General features: G+C 41.8%; 1 protein-coding gene across 1 annotated transcript; it reads right to left on the bottom strand.

Annotated features, from left to right (window-relative positions):
* Nucleotides 1-243: 243 nt before the first annotated feature.
* On the bottom strand, nt 244-24,360 carry LOC113131434 (striatin). The gene is made up of 17 exons (XM_026308654.1): nt 24,002-24,360; nt 13,417-13,520; nt 10,921-10,994; nt 8,780-8,858; nt 7,917-8,087; nt 7,386-7,521; nt 7,137-7,296; nt 6,094-6,204; nt 4,846-4,989; nt 4,593-4,729; nt 4,302-4,477; nt 4,063-4,110; nt 3,863-3,984; nt 3,600-3,767; nt 3,371-3,511; nt 2,335-2,523; nt 244-1,775 (listed from the first exon to the last, which is right to left on the bottom strand). The coding sequence occupies exons 1-17, from the start codon at nt 24,212-24,214 to the stop codon at nt 1,606-1,608; spliced, it is 2,343 nt and encodes a 780-aa protein (XP_026164439.1). The 5' UTR covers nt 24,215-24,360; the 3' UTR covers nt 244-1,605.
* Between the last annotated feature and the right edge of the window lie 204 nt (nt 24,361-24,564).

Raw genomic sequence — 24,564 nt, 5'->3', positions numbered from 1 at the left:
ATCACTGTTTTCAGTTTTTAGTAATCCAGTGACCGTTGTTGATGAAAAATACCAAACAACACATTGTGATTTATCATACAGTCAATGGTTCCACTTTGCCAAAAATGTAAACAAATAAATTAAAACAAACAGGCCAAAGTGTAAACCCATGGAATCCCCTGATCTGAGGTGATAACCACATCTGGTTTCAGTAAGGTGAAAACAGCTTCTGCATCTGTCAAATGACCAACATCAGAGCCCAGGTGACACTTTACAGCAGGTTTTATTTAGAACATACTTCCATATACAAACCAGTGACTGCGAAAATGGCTCATTTGAAGCTGTACTCTACACGTACAACAACTTGATTGATTTGTTTTCACCCAGGATCGTTTCCTCCTCAGTTTGTATTGAAACTGGAATTCGCATGGTTTCAAATAGTCCTACAGTACTGCACTAATATCCTGCTTAACACTGGACTATTGTAAATATCTGGACATGATACATCACATTTTAGTCAAGCATGTCCACACAATTGGGGAAAACTACAGACAGTACAAGCCATTCAATTCAAACAAGAGCAAACTGGCCAAAATCAATTAGTTAATCTACGATGGACATCTAGAACCAAGTCTGAATTGTAATTATATAACCAGGATGGTTTACTTTGGACACGTATGGTTGTAATCTTACTTCTGAAGTGTACAATTACTTAATTCTAACAAACAGGCATTATATTTAATGGTCTGTATCTACCAGCTTTGCCTTGAAATGCACAAAATTGATTCCCCGACCACACTTATCAAAAAGGAGCACTCAAACTCACGCTGCACAGTAAATCTTAAGACTGAATATATATTTTGTTTATTATAAGCATTTGTAATTTTACATCCAATGTTAAAATCGACAACTTTGTGACAAATCACTCCATTTCTCTGCTGTCCCCCTCCCTCCCTGTTCCCCAAAACAAGCTTGTTAAAATAACATTTTCAAGACCTTTTTAAAGCAAAGGCACATTTGTCAATACGTGTTTTAAAAAAGAAAATAAAGGCAGGCCAGCGAGCAGAGTCAGTCTGGGAAGCAGAGAAGGAGAAGTGAGAGGTTTCCGCAACAGCTCCAGTGAGCCTTCAGTACTCCAAGTTTTTGGAACAACACAACACAAAACCTGGAGTTAGGGGCCTGGACCTGGTTTAAAAGTCTGAGGGAGAGGGCCAAGGGCCTGAGGATCTGGGGTGAGTGTGAGGTCACAGGAGCAGAAGACTGGCTTGAAACCTAATTTCTCCGCTCAACACTTGTCCTGAGTCCCCTAGCAAAGGAGGTTAAGTTTTAGTCTGTCTGCCGGGGCACTGTGTACGGTCACACCCAGGCCTGCCTGGATGGTAGATGGGGGACTAGAGAGCAGTTCTCCTCCTGACTGGCCTCCCTGCCGACCCTTTTGATGAAGAGTCACGGCCTGTTTGAGGCTAGCGGCTACATAGTCTGCCAGCCCAAAAGGAAACCAGTGGGCTGTGTGAGGTGGGACTGGACCCATGCCTGAAGGTCCTTCCTCTGCTGTGTCTCTATTGGTCCCTGGTGATGGGAGGCTGAGTCAGAAAGCGGGGCCGCAGAGAGAGACACAGCTTCGCATCATACGAAAACCTTTGCAAGAGCATCTGCCCCGGCGCTGGCAATGTAGCACTTAGATGGATGAAACGCTACATCATGGATAGATTCCTCAAACTTCTTTCTGTGAGCAGTGAACTCCTGGATGCAGGTTTTACTCTCCAGGTTCCACAGGCGGATAGAGCAGTCATGACCTGTGGAGGATAAAAAAAAAAAGTTACAAGTGGTACGGGGGCAAAGAGTTTCAAAAATTTAATATCCAGCACTCTCCAACCTGCATTAAGTAACTGTGAGAATGAAATCAGTTGCACCAACAACAAGCATTTAGGATAACAATGCGCCTGTAGATCTAAAAATGAATATAGAAGATTAAGTTGTAAACAAGAGCCTAAAGATGAGTATGTAGTGTGTAGTACCTACTCATAACAGATCGACTGCACCAGTGCATGAAAGTACTGTAATGAACCTAAATGTTTAAATTCAGTGATTCAGCCCTTTACAAATCCTTTTCCTCAGGCTCTGCGACTGAATTAAATTGTGACACACTGGCTGCAAAAACAAGTACTGTTCCTATTGTGTATTCTCTGGCAAAATTAAATGTTTTTATAAAAAACAAAAACAGTGGCCACATCAACACTTGGAAAATGACTAATACTATGTATCAAGCTACCAACTGCACTGACTCCTGATGCATAAATCAATGAACTGAAGTATGAAACACAAAACAGGAGGCACTGGTTACGAGGCACTTACTTCCTGACATGAGATACAGTCCGTTAGGATCTACAGCTAAACTGGTGACAGCATCCAGGTGAGCCACCATGGAGTGAATCAGCTTCCCGCTGTTGTTGTCAAAGAACTTGATGTGTCTGTCCTCCTGTGCTGTGATGGTGATGGGAAGAGTTGGGTGGCTGAGGACCTTATTGATCTGACAGGGAGTTCCTGATGAAAAACAGACGGACACGTTAGGACTTCACACAGGGGGACAGTCATGGTAGACAGTCAGCTGGAAACAATCATTACTAGCAAACATATAGAGCAGGTATAACTGGTGGTTCTGTGTGTGCAGCATAAAAATTACCATATTTTGCAGACTATAAGTCACACTTTTTTTTTTCTTACTCCTCTGGCTTGCAGTGCGACTTATATGTGTGTATTTACAGTCATTTTGTCGAGTAGTCACTAGTGTTAGATGGCTCTCTTGATTCAAGTGAAGATACTGTACCACCGAAAATATTAAAACGTTTATGTTCACGCTAAACTCTAACTGCTAGGAAATGCCACCCAAAAGAAAGAGCTATACTGCAGATTTAACGCTGCGGGTAAAGTATAGAGCTGAAACAAAATTTAGAGTGAGTGTCGGCATTTAGTCAACCCGAGAGACGAGGCGGACACGCCGCTTCAGGTCTTTACTGTACCAAGTACTAAGCTTGAAATTTGTAGGTCAGAGAATAAGAAGGAAAAAGAAATATACTGGGGGTTGTGGAGAATGTGTGTTAATTGCCAATGTTTTTATTTTGCAGTAGCTGCCACCACATGTTAGCAAACAGCCATATTTCTGCTAGCCCTTTTATCGGTCCATCCTTCAAATATTGTTATTGAATTCAATATATTGTGTTACTGATACTCTCCTCATAAAACAGGAATTGTGCTGTTCTTTGGTCTTAATGATGCTACAGTTTCTATTGTTGGTGACAAACTTCCAAGTGTTTGAATCCACCCCTGTCACGCAGTGCTTCGGGTTCAGCCCCGTCTAGCTCCTCTTAGTGACCCACACCTCTTAACCTACCTGGCTCCAAACCAGAGTCCAGACTGAGCACCAGCTGGCACGTCTCCATATTGAAGAGGCCTATCTGCCCATTTGTGAAGGATGTGACGAGGTGGGCTGGGTCACTGCACACCAGGTCCACAGAGGAAGGAACTCCTAGCTCTAGTACACAGACAGATATTTTTATGTTAACTATTCAAAGATTATTTTAGGGAAAAAAACCATCCTGATACAAGACAAAAGTCAGTACTTTTGTTTTCGTTGAATACTGCGAGGGCAGGAGAAGTGGTGTTGGCATCCCACAGTCTCACTGTCCCGTCTGCGGAGCAGGAGAGGAGGCGCTGGTGTGCGCTGCTGTACACTAAACCCCAAACTGAGTCAGTGTGTCCAGTCAGTGCTCCGCGCAGCACTGATGGGTCTGTCACAGAAAACACAAGACGGCTCCAGTCAGACTCCATGATCTGATCTTAAAGTCCGCAAACCAAGATAAAACTGATGAGATTAAATTGTTACCGTAGGAGTCATAGGGGTCGATGTTGGGATTGGGGGTGCTCCAGCACTGTATGGTGCCGTCAACCCCTCCACTAAAACACTGCTCCCCTGTACTGCTCATCACCACGCTCAGTACAGCCCCCCTGGGGGTTGTGGGACAAAGTATTAGAATCCATGTCAATAAAAGCAGCTTAGACAGGAATGCTGTGCAGTGTATTTACCTGTGGGCTCTGAAAGTATAGATCGGCTCCACATCTAAAGACGTACTTCTGTGGACAAACAATGAGTTCATTACTTTAACAGCAATGTCAACTAAGCATGTGTCAATGATTTCCAATATTATTGACCAAACATGGTATAAGGACTGAGATGAATCACAATATATATATATACACTCTTCTGCTGTGCCAGTGGTCCACAGCTAGCACACGTTTAAAGCCAAACTGTTTTCTTGTCTTACTTCTTGGCAGGAGCAGTCTTCTGCAGGTTCCACATCTTGAGTGTGTGGTCCTCTGAAGCAGTGATTAGCACTGGTTCCACGGGGTGGAAGGCCAGAGCGCGAATCCCATCAAAATGACTTCGGAGAGTGAACTTGGGGTTCCAAGTCTTTCTCATGGCATCCTTGTTGTTGCCAATCTGCAGAGAGATAAGGCTTTAGATTACAAGTCTTCTTTGGAACATGAACAGAAATGGCATTCCCCAGAGAAATGGTCCCATGGCTTTAAAATCCATCCTGCTTGTTCCTTCTCACATCATATGCCAGGCTGTCGGCTTCATTGGCCACGGTGAGTCCAGCCAGCTCCCCCAGGCCCAGTTCACTTTCCATGGCCTCATCTGTGCCCATAATGAAAGACTTCCCTGAGGTGGGTGGGAAGGTCAGCGCCTCCACTGGAAAAAGAAGGAATAAATAAATAACCACCACTTGTCTTCACAAGCAGGTGAAGGGAATTTAAACCAGTTAACACCTCAGCTGCTAAAATCTGCTGGTATCTTTGCTCAAGCACCTTCATCTGTTCGGTTCCCATCATGCTCATTGAATCGGACCACACTAGGGCGCGACTGTGGTGTGGATGGAGCCTGCATATGGGACAAGTCCTCCACATCCCTCAGGTTAGCCAACATGTCTTGCAGCTTCGACCGGTTTGGCCCTATGTGACAAATCAATTGGGCAGAGCAGTGTTACCATACAGTACGGTGATGGAGAGCGGAGGGAAAATAGAATAAAAACTGTGAGTACAAGCAGAAACAGAGACTACTGAATGGATATGGAAGGGAAGCAGCACTGTATTGGAAAGAAAAAGATAAATTATAGTTTGCAAAAGAAGAGAACGTGAAAAGTCAGCAGCAGAGTCCTTATTATTGAGTTGAAGAGGGAGAAAAGATGAAGAGGCATGTTTATCACTACATGTGAACTGTGTGGAGAAGGTAATTCGAGATTAAAAAAAAAAAAAAAGAACAAAAACAAAAAAAAAAAACACTTAACCCTGGTGTAAAGAAATTCAGCATATGAAACCCACAGCTGCCTGGAGAAACACCGCAGACAGATCACATGATAATTTCTTCCACACAGTCACAAAAGTGATAAAGCACCAACACAGCAAAAACAAAAATAGATCTCTCTAAAACCACAAGAGAAAGCGAAGTGTAAAAAAACGAAGGTGAGATGAACGAGTTGTTGAACTCGTGATTTAATTATAGTAAAAGAAAAAATAAAAAAAAAACAAAAGACAGCAGAGATGCAGAGGTTGGGCCTCGTAAATGTAAAATCTAAGCGCTGACAGCCCCTGAATGAGTCTGAAGTGTGCTGTCATTAAGAGAGCAGCAGTATTCAGCTGAATCACTTCACAGTCACTACAAAAGCCCTTAATTGGCATCAATGTACAATAGCAGCAAATTACTTATTACTGTAGTAATAGTACTCTTTCAGTAGTCCCAGATGGGACAAAGATGGACATGTCAATACGACCTTCACATTAATCTCTTGATATCTGACAGGGTGGATGAGGTGGTGATGAGAATAGAAATTCAAACATTTAAATGAGACAAAAACATGCATCAAGCAGTGCACTTTGTTCAGGTAAGAAAATAAAAAAGAAGAAGAAGAAAGGGGTGGAACAAGGAGCAACTAGAAAAAGAGATGAAAAAAAAAACAGTGATGTTTTGCTTTTGATTTGAGGCTTTTTGGCTGAAAGTCAGGCTGTATAGAGAGAGGAGTAGAAGGGAGGGAGGCAGCAATGCCTTACAGGACTTACTCTTCACCCCCTTTTTCCCCTTGCGCTCCTTTCTGTACTGCTCCTTGAGTTTGGTTATCAGGCCCGGGTCCACATCCCAGGCCTCAGAAATGGGACCTTGCTCGTCCTTCTCTACACAGGGGGAACAAAACCAGACCGAGAGGCTGTTGAGAAACTGCTCTGGTCGAGGCCCGAGTGGCCTGGCAGGGTGGAGTAAAGGTGCAGAAACCTTTTTCAGACTGATTGTCTCATGGAGGTTTCTCAAGCCTCCAGGAGAGGAGTATTAGGCCTTTAGGACCTGAGATAAGCATCTTTTCTTTGAGCATGCCACTACCACCTCAGTAATTAGAGTCATTATAATTGGGAGCAGCATTCACAGCCATCTCTTGCAATCTTTTTAGGATTTCTCCTCTAGCGGAAGAAGAGAGGGTGGTGGGTGGGAAGTTAATGTCGTGGGGAATTCTTTCACACATTGCACATTTGGATTCTGAGTCATGACAAACCTAATATTAAACTCTAGTCGTGAAATGTTTGGCTTGTAAACAAATGACTCAAAATAACCAAACCCATGTTCAAATACAAAGAAAACAGCATGACATTAACAAGCTATTTTTTCCTGGTTTTACTCTAAGGATCAGTGAGACTCAAAAGGAATCAGGCTAATTTGACGGCACAGGAGTGACAGAGACACTGTGGTCACAGACTGGCTATGGGAACACAGTGAGAAATCACAAACTATGGGTAAAACAGACAGACTCCAAACATCATGATTTATGACCACAGCATGATATATGAATGACGACTACTCCATGAACCAAAGCTATTACCAAACTATGAGCAGAAGTCAATTTTAGAGCAACAGGTAAATAATACGTTTACAGCATGAAATAATTAGCAATCTTTTCAGAGCCTGTGAAACTGATATTATATTGTATTGTACTGTATTTGTATAAAAATAAGACTTCATGACTGTGCAGCACAAAGGTACTATAATTGCATCTGTGGTGTCTGCACAGCACTTTTCATCTGGATTCAACTCTGCTCTTCACTGATCCGTGACTTACCCCAGTCTGTGCCATCCCCGGGGCCTCTGGACTCCGGCGAGGTGTCCATTTCGTCAGGGCTGGACAGGAAGTCAAAGCCCTTCAGTGCCTCCTCTGCGTCAGGATCCTCACTGGTGTCCATACTGGCCGGGGATGACGATGAGGGCTTCTTCCTCATGATCTGGAGGAAAACATCAATGGCCAATATCAATAGTACAGCGACAACTTTCTACTTAACAGCGTGAAGGAAAGGGTAGGTGGTTTTCTTACCGTCCGGGATTCCACAATAGTCCTGTCCTTCCCCTCGCTATCCTCCTCCTCGTCTTCATCACTGAACTCAGCTGCTGCATTCTCAATGAACTTGAAGGCCTCCAGGACAGCGCTAGTGTCAGAGAGCTCAGCTTTCCTGTTGAACAATGATGCATGCATTAGACACAGTGGCACGACAAACTGCCATTACAACACATTTTCTTTCTGGTTAAATACTGTCTATAGTTTCATGATTATGTCAGCAGCATCAATTAAAAATGTACAGGATCAATACTGAATCACCCATCATGGGTGTGTGCTGCCCTTTAAGATCCCCTCATCCTGTAAATAAAAATTCAAATCACAGAAGGAACATGGTGAACTCTTGGTCATCAATCTGAAACGGTGGTCTTAGATTGAACTGTTATAGAAGATATACCTGAATTGATACGATGACTACACTTTCATCTGCTACAAAGCACAACTCCTCTCCAAGCCATATGTGGTGATGGTTTGGTTGCTGCACAGGCACCTTTAGAGCACAGTACTCACCCTCTGGTACCCATGCCTTTTGTTGTTGTGTCCGTCCCGTTAACCAAAGGCTCAGTACTGGTCCGTTCACCTGTCCTTCCGCCTCCATCCCCAGCTAATCCTAGCAGCGCTCGGACACGTTGGGATTTAACATCTAAGATGGTATCCGTGTAGCCCACTTCCTGCAGGTACCTGGAACAAGGTAAACAAACTTAAACGTGACTCTATTTCGCCTGGCTAAGTCCCTGGACAGGAGTACTGCATTACATTTATTGTAGTCAAGTACTTATTATAATCACAAGAGTCATGTCCTCTGGCACTGGTCTAGTATCAGCTTTGCTGAGGCAAGATGAGCTACTTATCAAATCTTACATCTAACCTGTAGGGAAGCAGAAGAAGCTGTAGCCTATTACTGGGAAACTGACTGAAAGGGAGGGGTGACTTAGCACATTATTGATCTGTCCCCTGACAAGAATTGACAAGAATAAATTGACTGCCGCAACAAAGGCATGTTGAGACTGCAGATGTGTCAGGCTGCCTGATGGTGTCTGGCATAAAGGCTGGAGTTGGGTTTATTTACACAGACTGACTGGAGACCATGATGATATGATGAGCCACGCTTTCCTGAGCCTGATGGGTACACCAGAGAAAAACAATACACAGTACAGGTAATGACCTCTGCAGCCCACATGAGGGCGCTCTTCCCCACAGTTGTTTGGGCCAGTGCTCAGCTTGAAAAGCTTTTTAAACAACTGACAACTCCACTGCAAAAAAAATGTGACTAAGGGCCTGCTGACATCCTTTGATATTTTTATAATTTTAGAGGACAGCGGTGGTTCTGTTTTCTGGGTTATAGACTGTCACAGAAGGATAAGAGCACTTACTGTCTGAGGAGCTGACGGCCTTGTTTCCAAGACAGCTGATTGTTGAGCGATCCAGACATCTCGTTCTCGTTGGCCTCATCTGGAGGAGAGGAGGAGGGCACAAATCAGGGCTCCTCAAACAGCACAGCCTCTGACATTATTTACACTCTGTAAATATGACCACAACATTCCTGCTTCATGCATCCTGGCAACTACACGCTCAGTTGCTTTCAGTAAGACGACAGGGATTAGTGTTAAATAGAAGAGGGTACTGCGTCTCTTTAAATTGTGCCAGTGCACTATGACACAATAACATTTACCCGTTAAATGCAAAAAAAACTAAACGGTCACGACAGCTGTGCCCAACAATTTATCTGAATTTCCGCTCAAACCCAGTCGCCTTTATTTGTAGTTCATGGTTGTGTCTGAAGTTACTACATGTAAACATGTCAATCTAGATATTTACACTCCAACAAATAGGTATTGCCTTGCCAAAACTGTGTGCACAACAGCATGAGCAGTAGAAACAAAGAATAGATTTGAAACTCATTAGCAACGGCTTGTTCTTGATGCTAAAATCAGACATTTGATGTTAAGTGACATATTCCGACATCTTCAAAATGGCTGGTCCCTGCTCCATCCGTGTCCCATGACATGCTAGAATCAGCAACACTGTGTATCTGTATCTACAGTAACAATGAACACTACGTCTGACAACACAAATAATGGTGGGATTCAAAGCTCACTTTGATATTCAACGTCAGCGCCCCTGCTCACGAGTTTGCATGGACCAGAGAAGTGATAATAAGATTTAGACGAGGTGAGAGTGTGTGTTCATGGGGCAGAGACACGAAGGTGTCTCAAAAAGTGGGTCATGCCTAATTCAGCAGGGTGAGGAGTGGGCAGGTGTGCCACCATACGAGCAACACCTCCCACTCCTCGACTCCCACTTTTCCATCCTCAATATCTAACACTCTCGTCTTTAGCCCCCCCCCCACCACTCTCCCTCGTTCATCAACACTTCAAGGGTGCCTGGGTGCTTTGAACAGCCCTCATGAATAGAGATGAGAAGAGAGAGAAGGAACATCGCAATGTGACTTAATGATGGCAGAGGACTTAGAGCGTCGATTAAACAAAAAGAAACAGGTACTGGGCTGATGCAGGCACGATGCTGGCATAAAAACAAAACGTCCACTGTGTGAACTTAATTATTGTGATTGCTCACACAGAAATTTCCTTTTCAATACTCATATCATTAAAAGTATACATTTACGGCTGCAACAACAACTATCCAGTGAGATTATCCCTCAGATTCATCAATGGCTCTATAAATTGACAAAAAAGACAGGAATAAGGAAAGCAGCAAATTCTCTTAACTGAGAAGCTTGAACTAGCTAATTTTCAGCATTTCTGCTTGAACATTTAGATTTATATTCTTTTTTTTCTGCTGATGTGAACTGATGAATTATTCCACTAATTGTTTCAGCTCTAATTACATTTTAAAAATTCAACAACTTTTTCCAGAAACAACGTCCCTGTTACTGTGGATAATCCACAAAATATATTCTTAACAGCCTTAATTTGAACTACTTTCAACAAAAGAAAGAGTCCCTTTAAAAACTGTTGACAGATCTGTCAATAGTACAAATGTATTATATTGTACAACAGGGACTCTTTCTGGAAACCTTACAGTTGAATTTTCTTCAGTGCAATATTTCAGCGTTTCAAACACCACAGATTAAATTCTATTTTATCCCCAACCATAGACAAACAAAACCGTAACTATGTGCATGGCTGCATGACAAATACCATCAGAGTCAATAGAAAAATGTTTCTAGCATAACTTTTTCAGCTCAAAGTATCTACATTGACCACCACAAATGCTCTCAGTCTGTTCTATGTCTAAAGTACTGGATCACATCTGCTATTCACTGACACTTTATGGTGCTCAGTATTTGTGCAGTACATTTGTAACAACAATAGTACTCTTTCAGCATTCAGGAAAGCACGCTGTGAAGAAATCTATCAAAGCAAACAAGATCCAACATGAATACAGCCTTCACATACATAACAGTCCTGTCTTTCAAGGTATGTGAGCTCAACAATCACAGTGATTTAGTATGAAGAGGTGGAGTCGGCAGTTTGAGCCTCTGTTGACTTACCAGAGTCATAGCTCGGCGGCTTCATGTCACCTTGATTTAGCTCTGTCCCATATTTTAACTTGTGGTACTTTGCTCTAGAAGGGAAAAAAGGAGGAGGAAGGCAGATAAGAAAACAGGACTGATCAAAACAGTCTGAGAAGAAGCTTTTGGAAAAAAAAAACAAAAAACAAACTCATTATGCATGGCATCTGCATAAGCTTTGAAAGTCATCCCAACTGCATCTCTACTTCTCACAAACACAGTGGCTTGATAGACAGACTCACTTGTCCCACATGTTGGGCTATAAGGTAGTATAGTTGGCTGGAATCACTATATTTTTGGCTTTACTGCACAATAAAAAAAGACCAATTAACTGATCCTTTTAGATGTAGTAGCAAATATATACAAACTCACATACAAGACAGGACACTCAAACTGATGTTCATGAAAACTTGAGATTACTTAATTGGTCAGTTTATCAATTTAGACAAAAATGTGTACAATGTATAAATAGTAATTAAATATACAAATAAGAAACATTATCAAAATAATTCCACTGAAAGACAATTCACAAAAAGGATAATATACCAGTATAAAATACCAAGGTCTTGCTCTTTGCAGAGGTGCAGTTTCTTCCAATGACTGCACACACACACATGCACTCCAGCAGTAGTACACAGGGAGAGCTCCAACACCTTTGAGTTCACACATGCCCCTGTCACACTTCTCTAGTTGTGAACCAGAGGAAGCAACCCCCATCAACATCCAATTCATTTTAAATTGTGCGCATCCTACATTCACATAGCCATTTCTGATATTGCTTTTAGATACCCCTCTGAGGCATGACCTGTTGCTTAGCAACCAGGCAAAGTGGTAGTAATTCCGGATTAAATGTCGCTCTTGAGGCAGACTCTGTTGTGATCTCTCTGAAAATCAGGAGGTACATTTACACTACAAACAGCTAGAGGCTGATTCCATGTCTAACAAACCTAAAGAGGATGCTCCTCATACTTGAACTAAGCTTTGCCTGCAGGAAAGACGGGTCCTAACCTATTCTCACACCTGTCTAAATCAGTTGGGGTAAGGCTCTCAGCTCAGACAATCTACCAGCTCCGAGCTTTAGCAATCCAGGAAAGACTCTGCTGATCGTCGGTGCTCATTTCAGCAATACTTTGCTTTGCATTCCCTGAATTCCATACATGCCTATAGTGTCTCATACAACCACCGTCCTCAGTGGAAGGTGGTTCCTTCTTGAGGAAGGAGACAGTGACTGGACTGTCTGGCTACATAGACAGCATTAGATCACAAGGGAGTGGTCAAAATGTGAGCAATATCTAATAATCTGATTCATGTTAATGACGCATAATTCTGGTTATTACAATTAAGATCTGATGGGTAGAGAAGCAAAGCTGTCAGGTTGTAAACAAGAAAACTGCATCATATAGAGGTACAACAGACAGGGAACGCACCTAAAATGTCAATAATAATCCCTCACTACACAAGAAATCTGTGTGTACAAGCACAACTGCAGTAATAGTAGGTTAAACTTGAAGCAGAATGATAGTCTGTAACCTGTGATGAATGCTAATAACAGTTAATTTTACCTTCAGCCTTCATTTAAAAACTTATGAGTACTTATTTTTCTTGCCCTATTAGCTGTTTCCCTTTTTGTGCTATTTTGCATTCATTGTCAGAAATTACCTTGGTGACACTGGTAATGATGACCAAAGAAACTAAATGAAGACCCACATTTTTAAAACCTGAAATTAAATTTAAAGAGTTCATCCTGAACTATGCCAATAGAAACACTTTTTATAAACATGTATCCAAAGCAAAAAATGAGTATTTGTTTAGTTTTGCAGAGGGCCACTGTGTTAAAGTCTGTCTGAAGGATGTGGACAGCAGCTTAAGTCACATTTATAGAGACATGTTGAAATCACACTGAGCAGCCTTGTTTCAAACAGACAGGAAAACACATAGTGTATCCTCACCGCTACCACAAGGACATTTTGTGCAGTGGTGACGAGCTGGTGAAACATCAAAATGAGAACAATGTAATAGTTTGCTCGAGCAAAAAAGTTTGCTGGCCCTGCTGACCTCGTCCTGGGTGGAGAGAGACTTTGTCTCTCCTCCTTTCCCCATCTCATCCTTCTGCTGAGGTCAGAGTCACCAGCATCTGACAGCAAACAAAGCTTCCCTGCCAACACATGCTCTCGTCCAGAGACTTCACACCAGCTGGACTCGAGGGAACGTCTCTGGCACTCTCACTCCATTACTGCTTCTGCTGACACCAGCTGAGATGTCAGACTCATAATATAAACAAATGGACGCTGGAAATTACTTAAAAACCCTTTAGTAAACATTTAACAAACTATCAAAAAAATGTTGAAGAAAGATGAACTCTATAGAGTTTGCTCACTTTGTGCAGATGCAGAATTTGGTTAGGGGCATAGAAAACTGAAGTATTTGTTTGTCTTGGAGGTGGGCTGAAGCAGCAATGTGTTGCAAGGCACTCACCTCTCTTGCTTCAGTGCATACTCCAGCATTTTGATTCTCCTCACAAGGTCCTTCTTCAAGTTCTCCTGGCCCTTCCTCTCCCCCTGCAGGAACGCAATTTGGGCCTGAAAACACAAAAATAGGATTGTCAGGTCACATTTTAAAGTGGGAAGAGATTTACAGTAGTTACTTTTATAAATAGGTTCAACGTTTCCGGTGTTTTGGCATCTTAAATATGAGCTAGCTACAAAGATTTCAAAGACAACGTCCATGAGGCAACATCTGAGAACAGCTACTTCTGTCGAGACTGAAATAGGAGTATGTCAAATCAATATTCATGGCAGGGTGGGAAATAAAAAGCCAATCTGGACTAGTCTATTTTAATCTTAACCTACTCACTCTCCCACACATCAACTGTCCCCCCTCCCTCCTCTAAAATCCCCTCCCTCTGCACAACTGTCTCTGTTCAGTAACAGGCAGCAGCTGTTGACGCACTCGGTCTGAGTCAGCATTACACTGGATTACATCGCTGGGTACCACGCACACACTCGCTTGTAATGACGGTGGTAGAGGTTAGTGCAGGGTGTGGAGTACAGTACATGAGCTGCAGCAGGTAAATCAAACAGAACAGATCAAACATTGAGCAACACCGTATCTATCGTATAACTGGTTTGGACATAATATGACTGCAGCCATCACAGCACATTCCAGTTAAAGGTATTTTGATGCACAAATGGGGGAAAAAAAACTAAAGAAAAAGTAAAATCATATTTTGATGTGCTAATCTGTATGGACAGTCTAAGCTAGGCTACTTAGCTTTTAACAGGATAATTGTATCTGTTCTTCAATATCCATTATGATTACATTCAGCTTCTGCCTTCTATTTCTAGAATAATTGCATTAGCAAGATGCTGGATTATGGATTCGGTTTTACTAATTGCAAAAAGCAGGCAGCAAAAAAAAAAAAAAGCTACCTGTAACTGCACTGAGCCTAACTTTAGCCTTGAATAAAATCAGTCTTGTGTTTCTAAAAACTTTATATACAGTACTGTTTACTTTTTTAATTTATGGAATAACAGGGTAAATATATTCTGGTTTAAACTCAGTTATCACATTGTAGTTACTTTGCTTTTGCTCTAAAGGGCAATGCTGAGATAAATAGCTATACATTTTCATATATTTTTCTGTAATAAAAATCTAATTATGTTGTTAAGGATCACAGGAAGGTTTAGTAGGTGTCAAATGACTCTAGAAGCCGGTCAGGTCTCTGAAGTCTGTGCTGTTTACAGAGAGGAGGATAAGCACGCTGTTGTTCCTCTTCAGCACTTCATCAAAACCCTTTAGAGTCCATCTCAGCTGTTTAAACCACCAGGAAGACAATGTCGATTTGAGTGGATCTGAGTGCCACTCTGTGGGTAGGAGAAGATGACAGAGTGACTGGAGTGCAAGTTTAAATGGCATTTTGGATTAACACAAATACACAAACCCTTAAACAGCAGAACACAGAACGGTTGTGGTGAAATATTAGAAGAAAAAAAAAGCTCCGTAAGCCACACTTCAGAATCAGGATATCTCCTGGGAACAATTCAAATTCTAAAACAACACGTTAACATCACAGAAGGAATGAACATTGGCTTCAGTTCTCTGCATTTCACTCAACATGCAGGGGAGGGTGCGAGTTTGAGTGGGCTGGATCACACTTTCACAAGGATAGCAAGTAGTGCTGCTGCTGCCTGCAACAATGAGTCATGACAGCACTTCAATCTGCCTTGTATTAATAACAGCATTTCTTATCTTCCCCAGGTCTCCACAGAGGAACTCATAACAACCTGTGTGCTGTAGCGCCAGTGCTCTTAGGATTTAGAGTACTGCCTCTCAGTTTGACAATGGAAAGAGCACTGGGTTTAGTTGGCACCAGTCACATGCTAACAGTCTGTACAGATGCCAAAAATGCATGCTCTTGAAAGGTGGGTAAGCACAGCACATGCATCACTCTGCTTAATACATCTACACAACAATTCCACATTCATCCTGCTTTATGTGCATCCACCCACAGCTGGATCTGTACTAATGTATTCAGGATTGATGTTAACAATGTTTAGAATGCATCTGAACTATCCTTGAGCAAGTATCACTGGGCGAGTAAACGCACAAAGGCAAAACAAGTTAAAGTTCACAGAAAAAGTGCATTTATAATATAGGCTTAGTTACAGTAACAGTGAGCAGGGCAGATGAACAGAGAAAATCCCAGCAATACCACGGTTGCCATCAAAGTGTGACTAAGCCGCTCATTTTTGATCTGATGAACAATATCAATATGTCCTGCTAGATAGGTTTAAAAAAAGCTTTTTTGGATATGACAGGAGGAAAAAAGTGTTGTAGATGACAATTACTGACAAACTTACTTACAATCGATAAAGCAGGGATCGCTTTGTGTTATCGTTGAACAATGAGAGAAGAGGCACATAAACAGGCACAAATGAAGCATTAGGAAAATACTGCATATGGAAAATTATAACTGTTTGGATTGGGCCAGACTGCCAAAATAACTTACTGGCTGTAATCCAAATAGCAGTGAGAACAACCGTCTTTGGACATTGAAACTGCATCACATGCAAGTGGTCTGCTGAACAAATTCTTCATTAGGTTAATGGCAGAGCTATCTCACATTAAATATCTCCCGACATCCAGCCAAATGGCTGACTTGTTTAAGAATGTTGTTGATTTGGGCATGCTTGCTGTAGTAGTAGCTCACATGTCAAAACAGAGATGCACACTGACTCATTGCTCACTGTAGATGAAACTGTACATCTGTGTGGTTTGAGATAGTGAGCAACCATTCACTTCCTTTTCCAGATAAAGCGCTGGCCCAGGGACCCCCGGCGTCCTGCAGTGCCAGAGACAGACAAGAGCACTGCTCTGTGAATCCCTGGCTCGCCATCTCCCCTCCATCAAACATTAACCTTGGGAGGAATGCAATGAGTCAACTCGGGCCATAAAGAGACACAGGAAGCATTTAATTCCCGGCCTCACACTGACTGCATTATTGGGCTGCTGGATAAGGGCTCCTTAGTCTGTCTGAGTAAGAGACATGGAGAATGGGGCATCCATCTCGAAGCACAGGGCTTTTCAGAGACAGGAAAAGGAGGCAGAGGAGATAGGCTAACATCTAGGGAAGAAAATAAAGCCAGTGCCTCAATAAGCCAGGATAAGAAGGCTGGTCATAATACCTTCTACTTTGACAAATGGTCAATTCTGGCCTGGGAGTCAAAGTGCTACTCTTAATTAAATTGGTAGAACAAGGATAAATGGGCCGTCTGCAGCATCCAATTTCACCTAATCACAATTTGAGACACTTTTGAAAATGGAGACACATAAAACTGCACAAACATGTTTGAAAAGATACACTTCAGCTCTTTCAATTTCAATTGCTAAGTGTTAAAGAGAAATACTATGCCTTTGTCCCTTTCCAATGGCCTTGATGTCAACTAAGTTGTTGTGGTTTACTTTTATTTCTTCCGTTTTTTAATCCTCACATGTGCATGACATTGACAAAGTTAACATCCCTTTTAACATGCAAACAGTTATATGTTATATACTAAAATTAATTACGTATAAGGTTGTAAATTCCAGACATTTTCCTCCAGACTTATTCTGCATCACTACTGAAAACAGCTACAACAGAATGAGGCCATTTAATGCAGACAGAGTGCACACGGTCAAAATTCCAGTTTGTCTCAGCAACAAGACTGAGCTCTCGCCGTCCTCAACAGGAATGCTGTCGATTCTGACACAACCTCAGGGCATAAGCACAAACGAAACTGTCACACCACAGCTGAAGAAGGGAAACAACCTGATGTTAATCCCATATTTACAATGCAAACAACTCTTCAGTGAACACTGGGTTTACACTGGGGCACCGCGATGGCCAACCCGATAAGCAGCCAAATACATTCCATACATGCCATTACACTAGTAACAGAAAAAAGGCAGACCAACATACACAAGACAGGAGTGCAGGGGAACACAGTAGCAGGGCTACAGCACAGCGTTTTCTTTCATAGAAAACATGACCCCATATAAACCTAATATCTTTAGGGATAAGATATTTTTCATTCTGGCTGACCACTGACAAATTTATTAATTTATTTATTTTTGTATCTAGAAACACAAGATATAAAAATGATTAAATGATGATAAATGATCATGACATATTCACTATAGTAATGTCAGTGAATCCAGAACTTGCTTTAGCTTTTGAAAAAGGTGTTTTGTGAGAAAGAAACATATTCAGTGCAGAGATGTGGCTCACTGGTGTATTTTTACAGTGGAGGTCAACGTCACGCACAAATAAATTTCAAGAAAATAAATTTCATGGATTTCTGGATTCACAGACATTATGGTATGTGAAATGTATTGTTGGTTTTAGTCTCTATTTCTACACAGACCTCATCTTTTCAGTAAGGCATTCATAGGTAGCTTCGAACATATTTCAACACACTAAATACAGACAGTGGTGCATCTGAAGTCTGTTGCTGTTCTGCTTGAACCTGCCAGTTTCTGAAGAGTAATATTTAGGGGTTGGAAAAATTCTCAGAGTTAATTAAAGATCACAGTATTGATATAAAATGACATCAACCTCAATGCTCTAATACATTCAGACTAAAAACAGGGCACAGAAACCATAGTATAACAGGGAGAAAATACTTCTAATGATCAAGAAATAATAGATTATCCCTTTAAACTGTAACTATTAACTTCAGTTTCACATTCAGCCATCACCTGACATCTTTCCCTGCTCAAGCTGGTGAGGGTAGGTGAAGTGCACTGCTCATCTATCCACAACAACACAGCTTTCTTTCTCTGCGAACATCTATAAAAAGCCTACATACCAACTGTACAGATACATATTACACAATTATCTCCTAACTGGCGGGTGTACGCAGCTTAGTTTAATGCACTGGCCCATTTTGCTCCGACTGTGTCACAGAAGCAGTGAGTTAGATGTGAAATACAGAGGAATCAAATGCTAGACTCTGGACATCGATCAGGACACAGACACAGGTTTTCCGTGGGGGTTAGAGTGAGACTGAGCTACTGTCAAACTGTGATTTGTACTATGTTGCCTGCAATGAGCCAAAACGGTGTTCTTCACTTCTTCCGTAAGCCAAAAGAAAATCCAAAACACTGCCAGAGATTCCTCACAGACAAAAATACATCTCTCCTTTTCTAAACCATCAGACAGATTTTGTTTTCATGTCATCGCAACTTTCCAGAGCTTCATTCTCCACTAAGCCATCACACAGTTCACGTCAAGTTGAGTCTACAGTGCTACCTCACAGGGCTACAAACAAAGGCAGTATGTTGGGTTTCTTGAGGACACGGGCGCTGCATTAATGCTACATTAAGCTCATGGAGTACATGTACACACTCATATGCAGGCAAAGAGCTCTGTTTTCCCAACATCAGCGTTTTCACCGACAAAAAGACTGTGTGACTATAAGGTGTGGTCCTGGCAGAACTAAGGCGAAATAACAACTTAACAATACAGAGTAAAAACAGATTTGAAATGTGAGGTCAAATATTTCAGGAGGCTAATGAGTCTGATGTTTTATAAAGTTTGCAAACCGTAGGCCAGGCTGCATTTCTTTCCAAATGTGATCCTCATTCCAGTACCCAGACAACACCATCAACAACGCACATTTGTACAGTTTAACAGTGGGTTCAGACAGAGCTTGTAAAGTCCTCTTTTTCAGAGTATGAATTAACAGAAAATGCACAGGCATTGACAGAAACATATTTTCTTCCACTAAAAGGTGGTCGGCCACCACATGAGGGAGTAAGAAGGCAGCTGCTGCCCTTTGGCCCATCCTGTCTGTGTGGGACACCACAAGATAGAAACACTCATCTCAATTTTCGATGCCTCTCTCGCATGTGAGGCCTGTCAGACAGAACTCTGATATAGCTATAATTTCTTTTTAGGAATATCTCCACTTTTTAACCACACACGTGCACATAGGGATAGAAACAATCATCAGATCTTCAGGATTAGGATTCCTGGGATTCTGCTGTTGAGACTGACACAAAAATTTAACCTTAATATTTTTATGTAATGCAGAAAAACAATGAATAACTTAGCTAACTTGGGCCAGTTTTGTATTATAGAAAATTAACAAAAACAGTATGACGCTGACACGTGGTTTTAATAAACTGAAAGGTCTCCAGCTGTGTCCTGCTAGAAAACTATACTGACAAAGAACTAAGCTGCACATTATAATTAGAAATTACATGCAGATACAATTAGTATGGATAACAAAATATTGTCCCAACCATATACCTTCAAACAGGAAGACACTGCCGTACCAGAGCAAAGCATATTTCACTATATGACCAAATCGCAACAGCAATTTGATGGGGCGCATACACCAGTTTACATCATGACCGACCAGCGGCCTCAGGTTTACTGTATAAAGTGGGGGAGGCGGGCAACTCGGAGGCACAACCAGACGTTCACAGACAAAGGTTGTAGGTGCCAATGAAGGAAGGTGAGGGGAATTAACAGGCTGAAAAAGGCTCCGGTGTGAGGTCAACAGAAACAGTGGCAAAAAGCTCAAAGGGCCTGGATTTAGTTAATAAAAAAAATATTCTTCTCGAGGTTCATTTACAGCAAAACCACAGACTCATTTAAACTACTTACTACTGTCTGTAGTGAATATCTGTGATATGAGCTGCAATGTCTTGTGCCTTTGTGGCACTCTTATTACCACAGCCCGTCTTAAACCAGGGGCAGAGAATGGGGCGGATTCTTTGTGGTCTACACGCCGGTTAAATGCGAAAGTCAGAGTTGCTGTGTAGCATTTGCTTCTCTGTGTCACAGTAAAATATTTCTAGAGCAAAACAATCTGTGGTTAATATCTGAGAGAGGCATTATTGAGAAACAAGTATGTAGATTCTCAGTGAGGTAATGTATGCTCTGCTTTTTTGTATTTTCCAACCCTTAGGCACACACAGAGGGCAAAAATAACTGCAGCATGGGGGTGGATATAGTATCGACTGAGGAATGGCGGTGACTCCCATTTCTAAATTTCTGAATGCCACGCTGCCATGTTATGCGTATGTTTGTACATGGCTCAGCCCTTCTTATTGCCACACCATTGATCTAAATATGCTTTGGGCTTTTCCATTAGCAAAAGTAAATATAAGATCACAGTAATAAGTCTTCTAACAGAGCTAGACTAATTTGAGGCCGTTCCACTGTTTGCTGCAGTCGTCTCTGACAGAGAAAAGCAATCAAAAAACGAGCCACGTAGTAATCTCGTTCATGTTAAAAGCTTTTCCTTCAGAGATACAACAGGCACTTCTATCTAGTGAAGATAGGCAGCGTGATTTTCCCATTTTCACCCACACTGAGCCATCTTACACCCTGAGTCACCTTCAACCTTCTTCTGGTGTCAAGTTATGGCTGCTGACAGTTACTTCTGGCAAGGAGATACCCTATGGAGAACGGATTTCCTCATAACTGGAAGGCTGATGAAGCACACTGGAGCTCTGTCTGGCCTGAACAGGGCATAACTCAACCGAGCCTCAGTCGTCGGGCCTGTGCTAAATTAACATCAGACTGCAGCTGATAGATACACATTGCAAAATGGCAAAGGCATATCAAATCACTTGTAAACTAATCACCTTTGTTCACAACAACATGCTGCCTTCCATTGTTATTTATAAATTTATAAATCTCCACACAAATATAAAGCAAGAACTGATTTTTGTAACTGCAACATTATTTGTTTGAAATCATTTGGCCAACAGAATATTGTAAAACACCAATACAATCATAATCTAATTCCAATAGTAACTACTACATGGTTATAATTAATTATAATGCTGTCCAAAATAAATAATTGTTTCAATGACATTCAGTGTACACACTAATTAAAAATAAATTCACTTGACTGGTGCGTGCCACTAATCTGACAAACATATTTCCATTGTTCAGTTCAAGTGTCAAACTACAATTACTTCAAGTGCTTCAAGGATTAGTCAAATAATATTTCAATGGGAAATTAATCAACAACATTTTTGGTTAATTAAAGCTGAAAAGATTAGTTAATGGAAAAGCAGATGGACAGAAAATTAGTTTTATAGATGAAACTATTACTGGATAAGGAAAATAACAGGGCAATATAACATAGCAATATTTAATCATATGGGATTTTGCTTGCTTTCTGTTCCATATTGTCTGCAGTATTTGGGTCTGCAGTGTTAGGATAAAGACCATTTTAATTTTTTTCCAAACACATAAATTAATTGATAGGAGATAATGAAATAATCATTACTTGCAGCCATTGTTTTCTTCATTACCAAGACAACATACCTGAAACTGAGTGGAGCTGTAGTCTACCATCAACAAAGCAAATCAGCTCGACTGGGTCAATCAATTGATTATCATTGGCTGCTAAACAGGAAGCTAATCGTGAATGACAACAGTCTATATGTTGCAGAGAAAAAGCAGAGCAGCAAGACAAGATGGGCATGTACAGTACTACTACTGTGCTCCTCTACTAAAGAGAGGAGTGGCTCTGAGCATGACCTAACAGGCTGGCTGGATGACATTCCTACAAGCCCTGGGCTTCGCCTTCCTTCCAAGCACTGACATAAGGCACAGATTCAACTGTCTTCCATTCAATGTCTTTGCAACAAGAAAGAAAATAGATCCAGGGTGGAGAGTTTTCACTGGGTTGTGAATCACTTTGTGTACATTCATAAAGGACTTTTACCTGAAACCGCCTTAAGAGATGCAAAATATTTGGTTCCTGCAATTTAAACCTGTGCGGACATAACGTTAAACACAATGAGCAGAGAGAACGTACAGTAGATGCTGCTGGTGTTTTCCACCAGAGCTTTTCACTATTTACACATCTATTTATATTCTTTTATAAGGCTTTTTCTTCTATACCATGGTCCCTTCCCTGTTAATTAAGTACTATATGTGTTTGCAACATCTAGACTTTCATTCACTTTCATTAGATTTCTCAAGGACACCACAAGGTTACGTCCCCTGTGGATTTTCAAAGCTTTTCAATATTTGATTCATCATTATTTCTCCAAACCTGCACAGCACTGCTGTAAAAGAACAATCCTGTGCTGCAGTTATTCCTGTACAATTATGAATAAGTTAGAGATCTAAATACTCTACTGCAGCCCAAATTCAGTTCCAAACAATTACCAGCATTGTGTTTACAGCTGGCTGCAACAAAAACAAGAAATCAAATTGAGCGCGCAGTTTTGCCGCCTGAAACAAACCACCCAAAAAGCCATTTAGCAACCCGACTGTGCTCTGCCACAGTTGCTGCTGCATCGCTGATAAGCTTGCTTCATGACAGGAAGCTTAACACACAGACTGAAAGCGCTGTATGAGGCTGATGAGTCTACACTGATCATGGTGTACGTCACCCATCTAGAAACAATACAGGGTCTCCCTGTTGTCTCTTTGTTAGCTGATGGAGCTTCCTGTTAACGAACCCCTGTTGGGCCTTGTCTGTGACCCAGAAACTATGACTCCCAGAACTGGGTCAAAATGACAGAAAAAAGAAAAAAAATTGATTTTAGCTGAACATAACAAACTGTAGAAATGTCTACTTCACTTAAAACCAGATATAGGACTTCATATTGTAAATATGTAAAAACCAACAGGGGTTAACTGATTCAGCTACAAATATATGTTAAAGTGACGAACACAGCCACTTTGTAGTCCTGTACAGTCTATCACATGCAAACATGGAAAAACAAAGATTAAAAAAAACAAAAAAACAACAACTTGAAGAGAATGAAAATTCAAGATGAGAGGAAACCCCAACAAAGTAAGCATTACAGCATAGACTGGCTTGTATTTTTAATACACAACAAAAAACTTCTACTTTCAGCAAATCAGTTTTTGTCAGGTTTCCCCTCTTATTAAAGTGAATATTTGTTCCCAACAGGAACCCCCTCCCTGCCTTCATATATTACAATATATACACAGCTGATTACAGGAGCTTCTGTCCATCAGGTAAGGAAGAGGCAGATATTTCTGACTGTCTCCAGGTGTGGCAGTGACATGGCAGCTAGCTTACGGTAAGATCATAAACAAGACTTACTGGAAACCTCTTAGCAAAACGACCACCACTCCTCGGCCTCACAGTTTCTGGGTTTACAGATAAAACTGTAAATAAAATCCAGTAGGGGTGTTATACATTTAGCTTTACGAAGGCAGGTAGCTGTTCTGTTTCTACACAACCTTGTTGGACTGCATATTAACTTTACTAGTCAATGGAGTCAGGAGTTGGTAGTTGTAGTCATACGAGTCTTATCTAAAGCCTGTCTTCAAACTTCTAGAGGCACCAAGCGACTTTTGTGGGTCCGGTCAGAGTAAGGAGGTCTTCGTGCACTGGGTCATGGGGGCGCTGCAGCTGCTGTAGCTCCTGAGCTAAAGCTAACGAGCTAACTAGCTGCTAGCCCGAACAATCAAACAGAAAGTCAGCGCGACTTCACAACAAAGCAGCACAGCTATAGCCAGGTACTGCCGCTAAAAAGTGGTCGTGTGGTGGTAAAATGTGGTGGTTTTCACCTGCAGTTCGGCCCGCTCCACCTCCCATTGTGCTCTCTCTACTTCGAAACGGGCCCATTCGTGCTGCAGGAAGTGCAAGATCCCCGGGATACTGTACTGCGCCCTAGCCGCCTCCCCAGCGTCGCCATCAGGCAGCGGTCCTTTGCCACCGCCGGGTAAAACAGAGTTGTTATTGTTGTTGAAGAACACGCCGGGGCCCGCCTGTTCATCCATGGCCGGGCTCGGTGGAAAGGCCTGTCCGTAGTCTGGCGGTTTCGGGGGTCTAGACACCAACGGAAGGGCAGAAACCCATCGACAGCGGTCCGTCTCCTCGGCTCGGGGGGAATGAACTCACTTTCTGACAGCTAGCTGTCACCGGATGACGTCAGCCTCTACGGCCACGCCCACACCATGTTGGCTGGAGGCGCTCGATTCGCTCACCCAGACACCCCGGAGGGACATCTCTGCTGGTGTGTTTTACCCAGAAAGGAAGGAAGGAAACAGTGGTACATCGTGTCACCACCGGAGGAGTTTGTTTTCCAAACTGTGATTGAGTATCGACTACAATGTGCAACAAAGCAGAG

The sequence above is a fragment of the Mastacembelus armatus genome, chromosome 15, assembly GCF_900324485.2.
Source record: "Mastacembelus armatus chromosome 15, fMasArm1.2, whole genome shotgun sequence".
NCBI classification, from domain to species: domain Eukaryota; kingdom Metazoa; phylum Chordata; class Actinopteri; order Synbranchiformes; family Mastacembelidae; genus Mastacembelus; species Mastacembelus armatus.
This window is presented reverse-complemented; position numbering and strand designations above follow the sequence as displayed.

Coding starts and splice junctions, on each gene's coding strand:
- LOC113131434 (XM_026308654.1), bottom strand. CDS start 24,214: ATGGATGAACAGGCGGGCCCCGGCGTGTTCTTCAACAACAATAACAAC. Junction 10,995..13,416: donor TATGCACTGAAGCAAGAGAG/GTGAGTGCCTTG, acceptor TTTCCCTTCTAG/AGCAAAGTACCACAAGTTAA. Junction 4,730..4,845: donor TGGGAACCGAACAGATGAAG/GTGCTTGAGCAA, acceptor TTCTTTTTCCAG/TGGAGGCGCTGACCTTCCCA.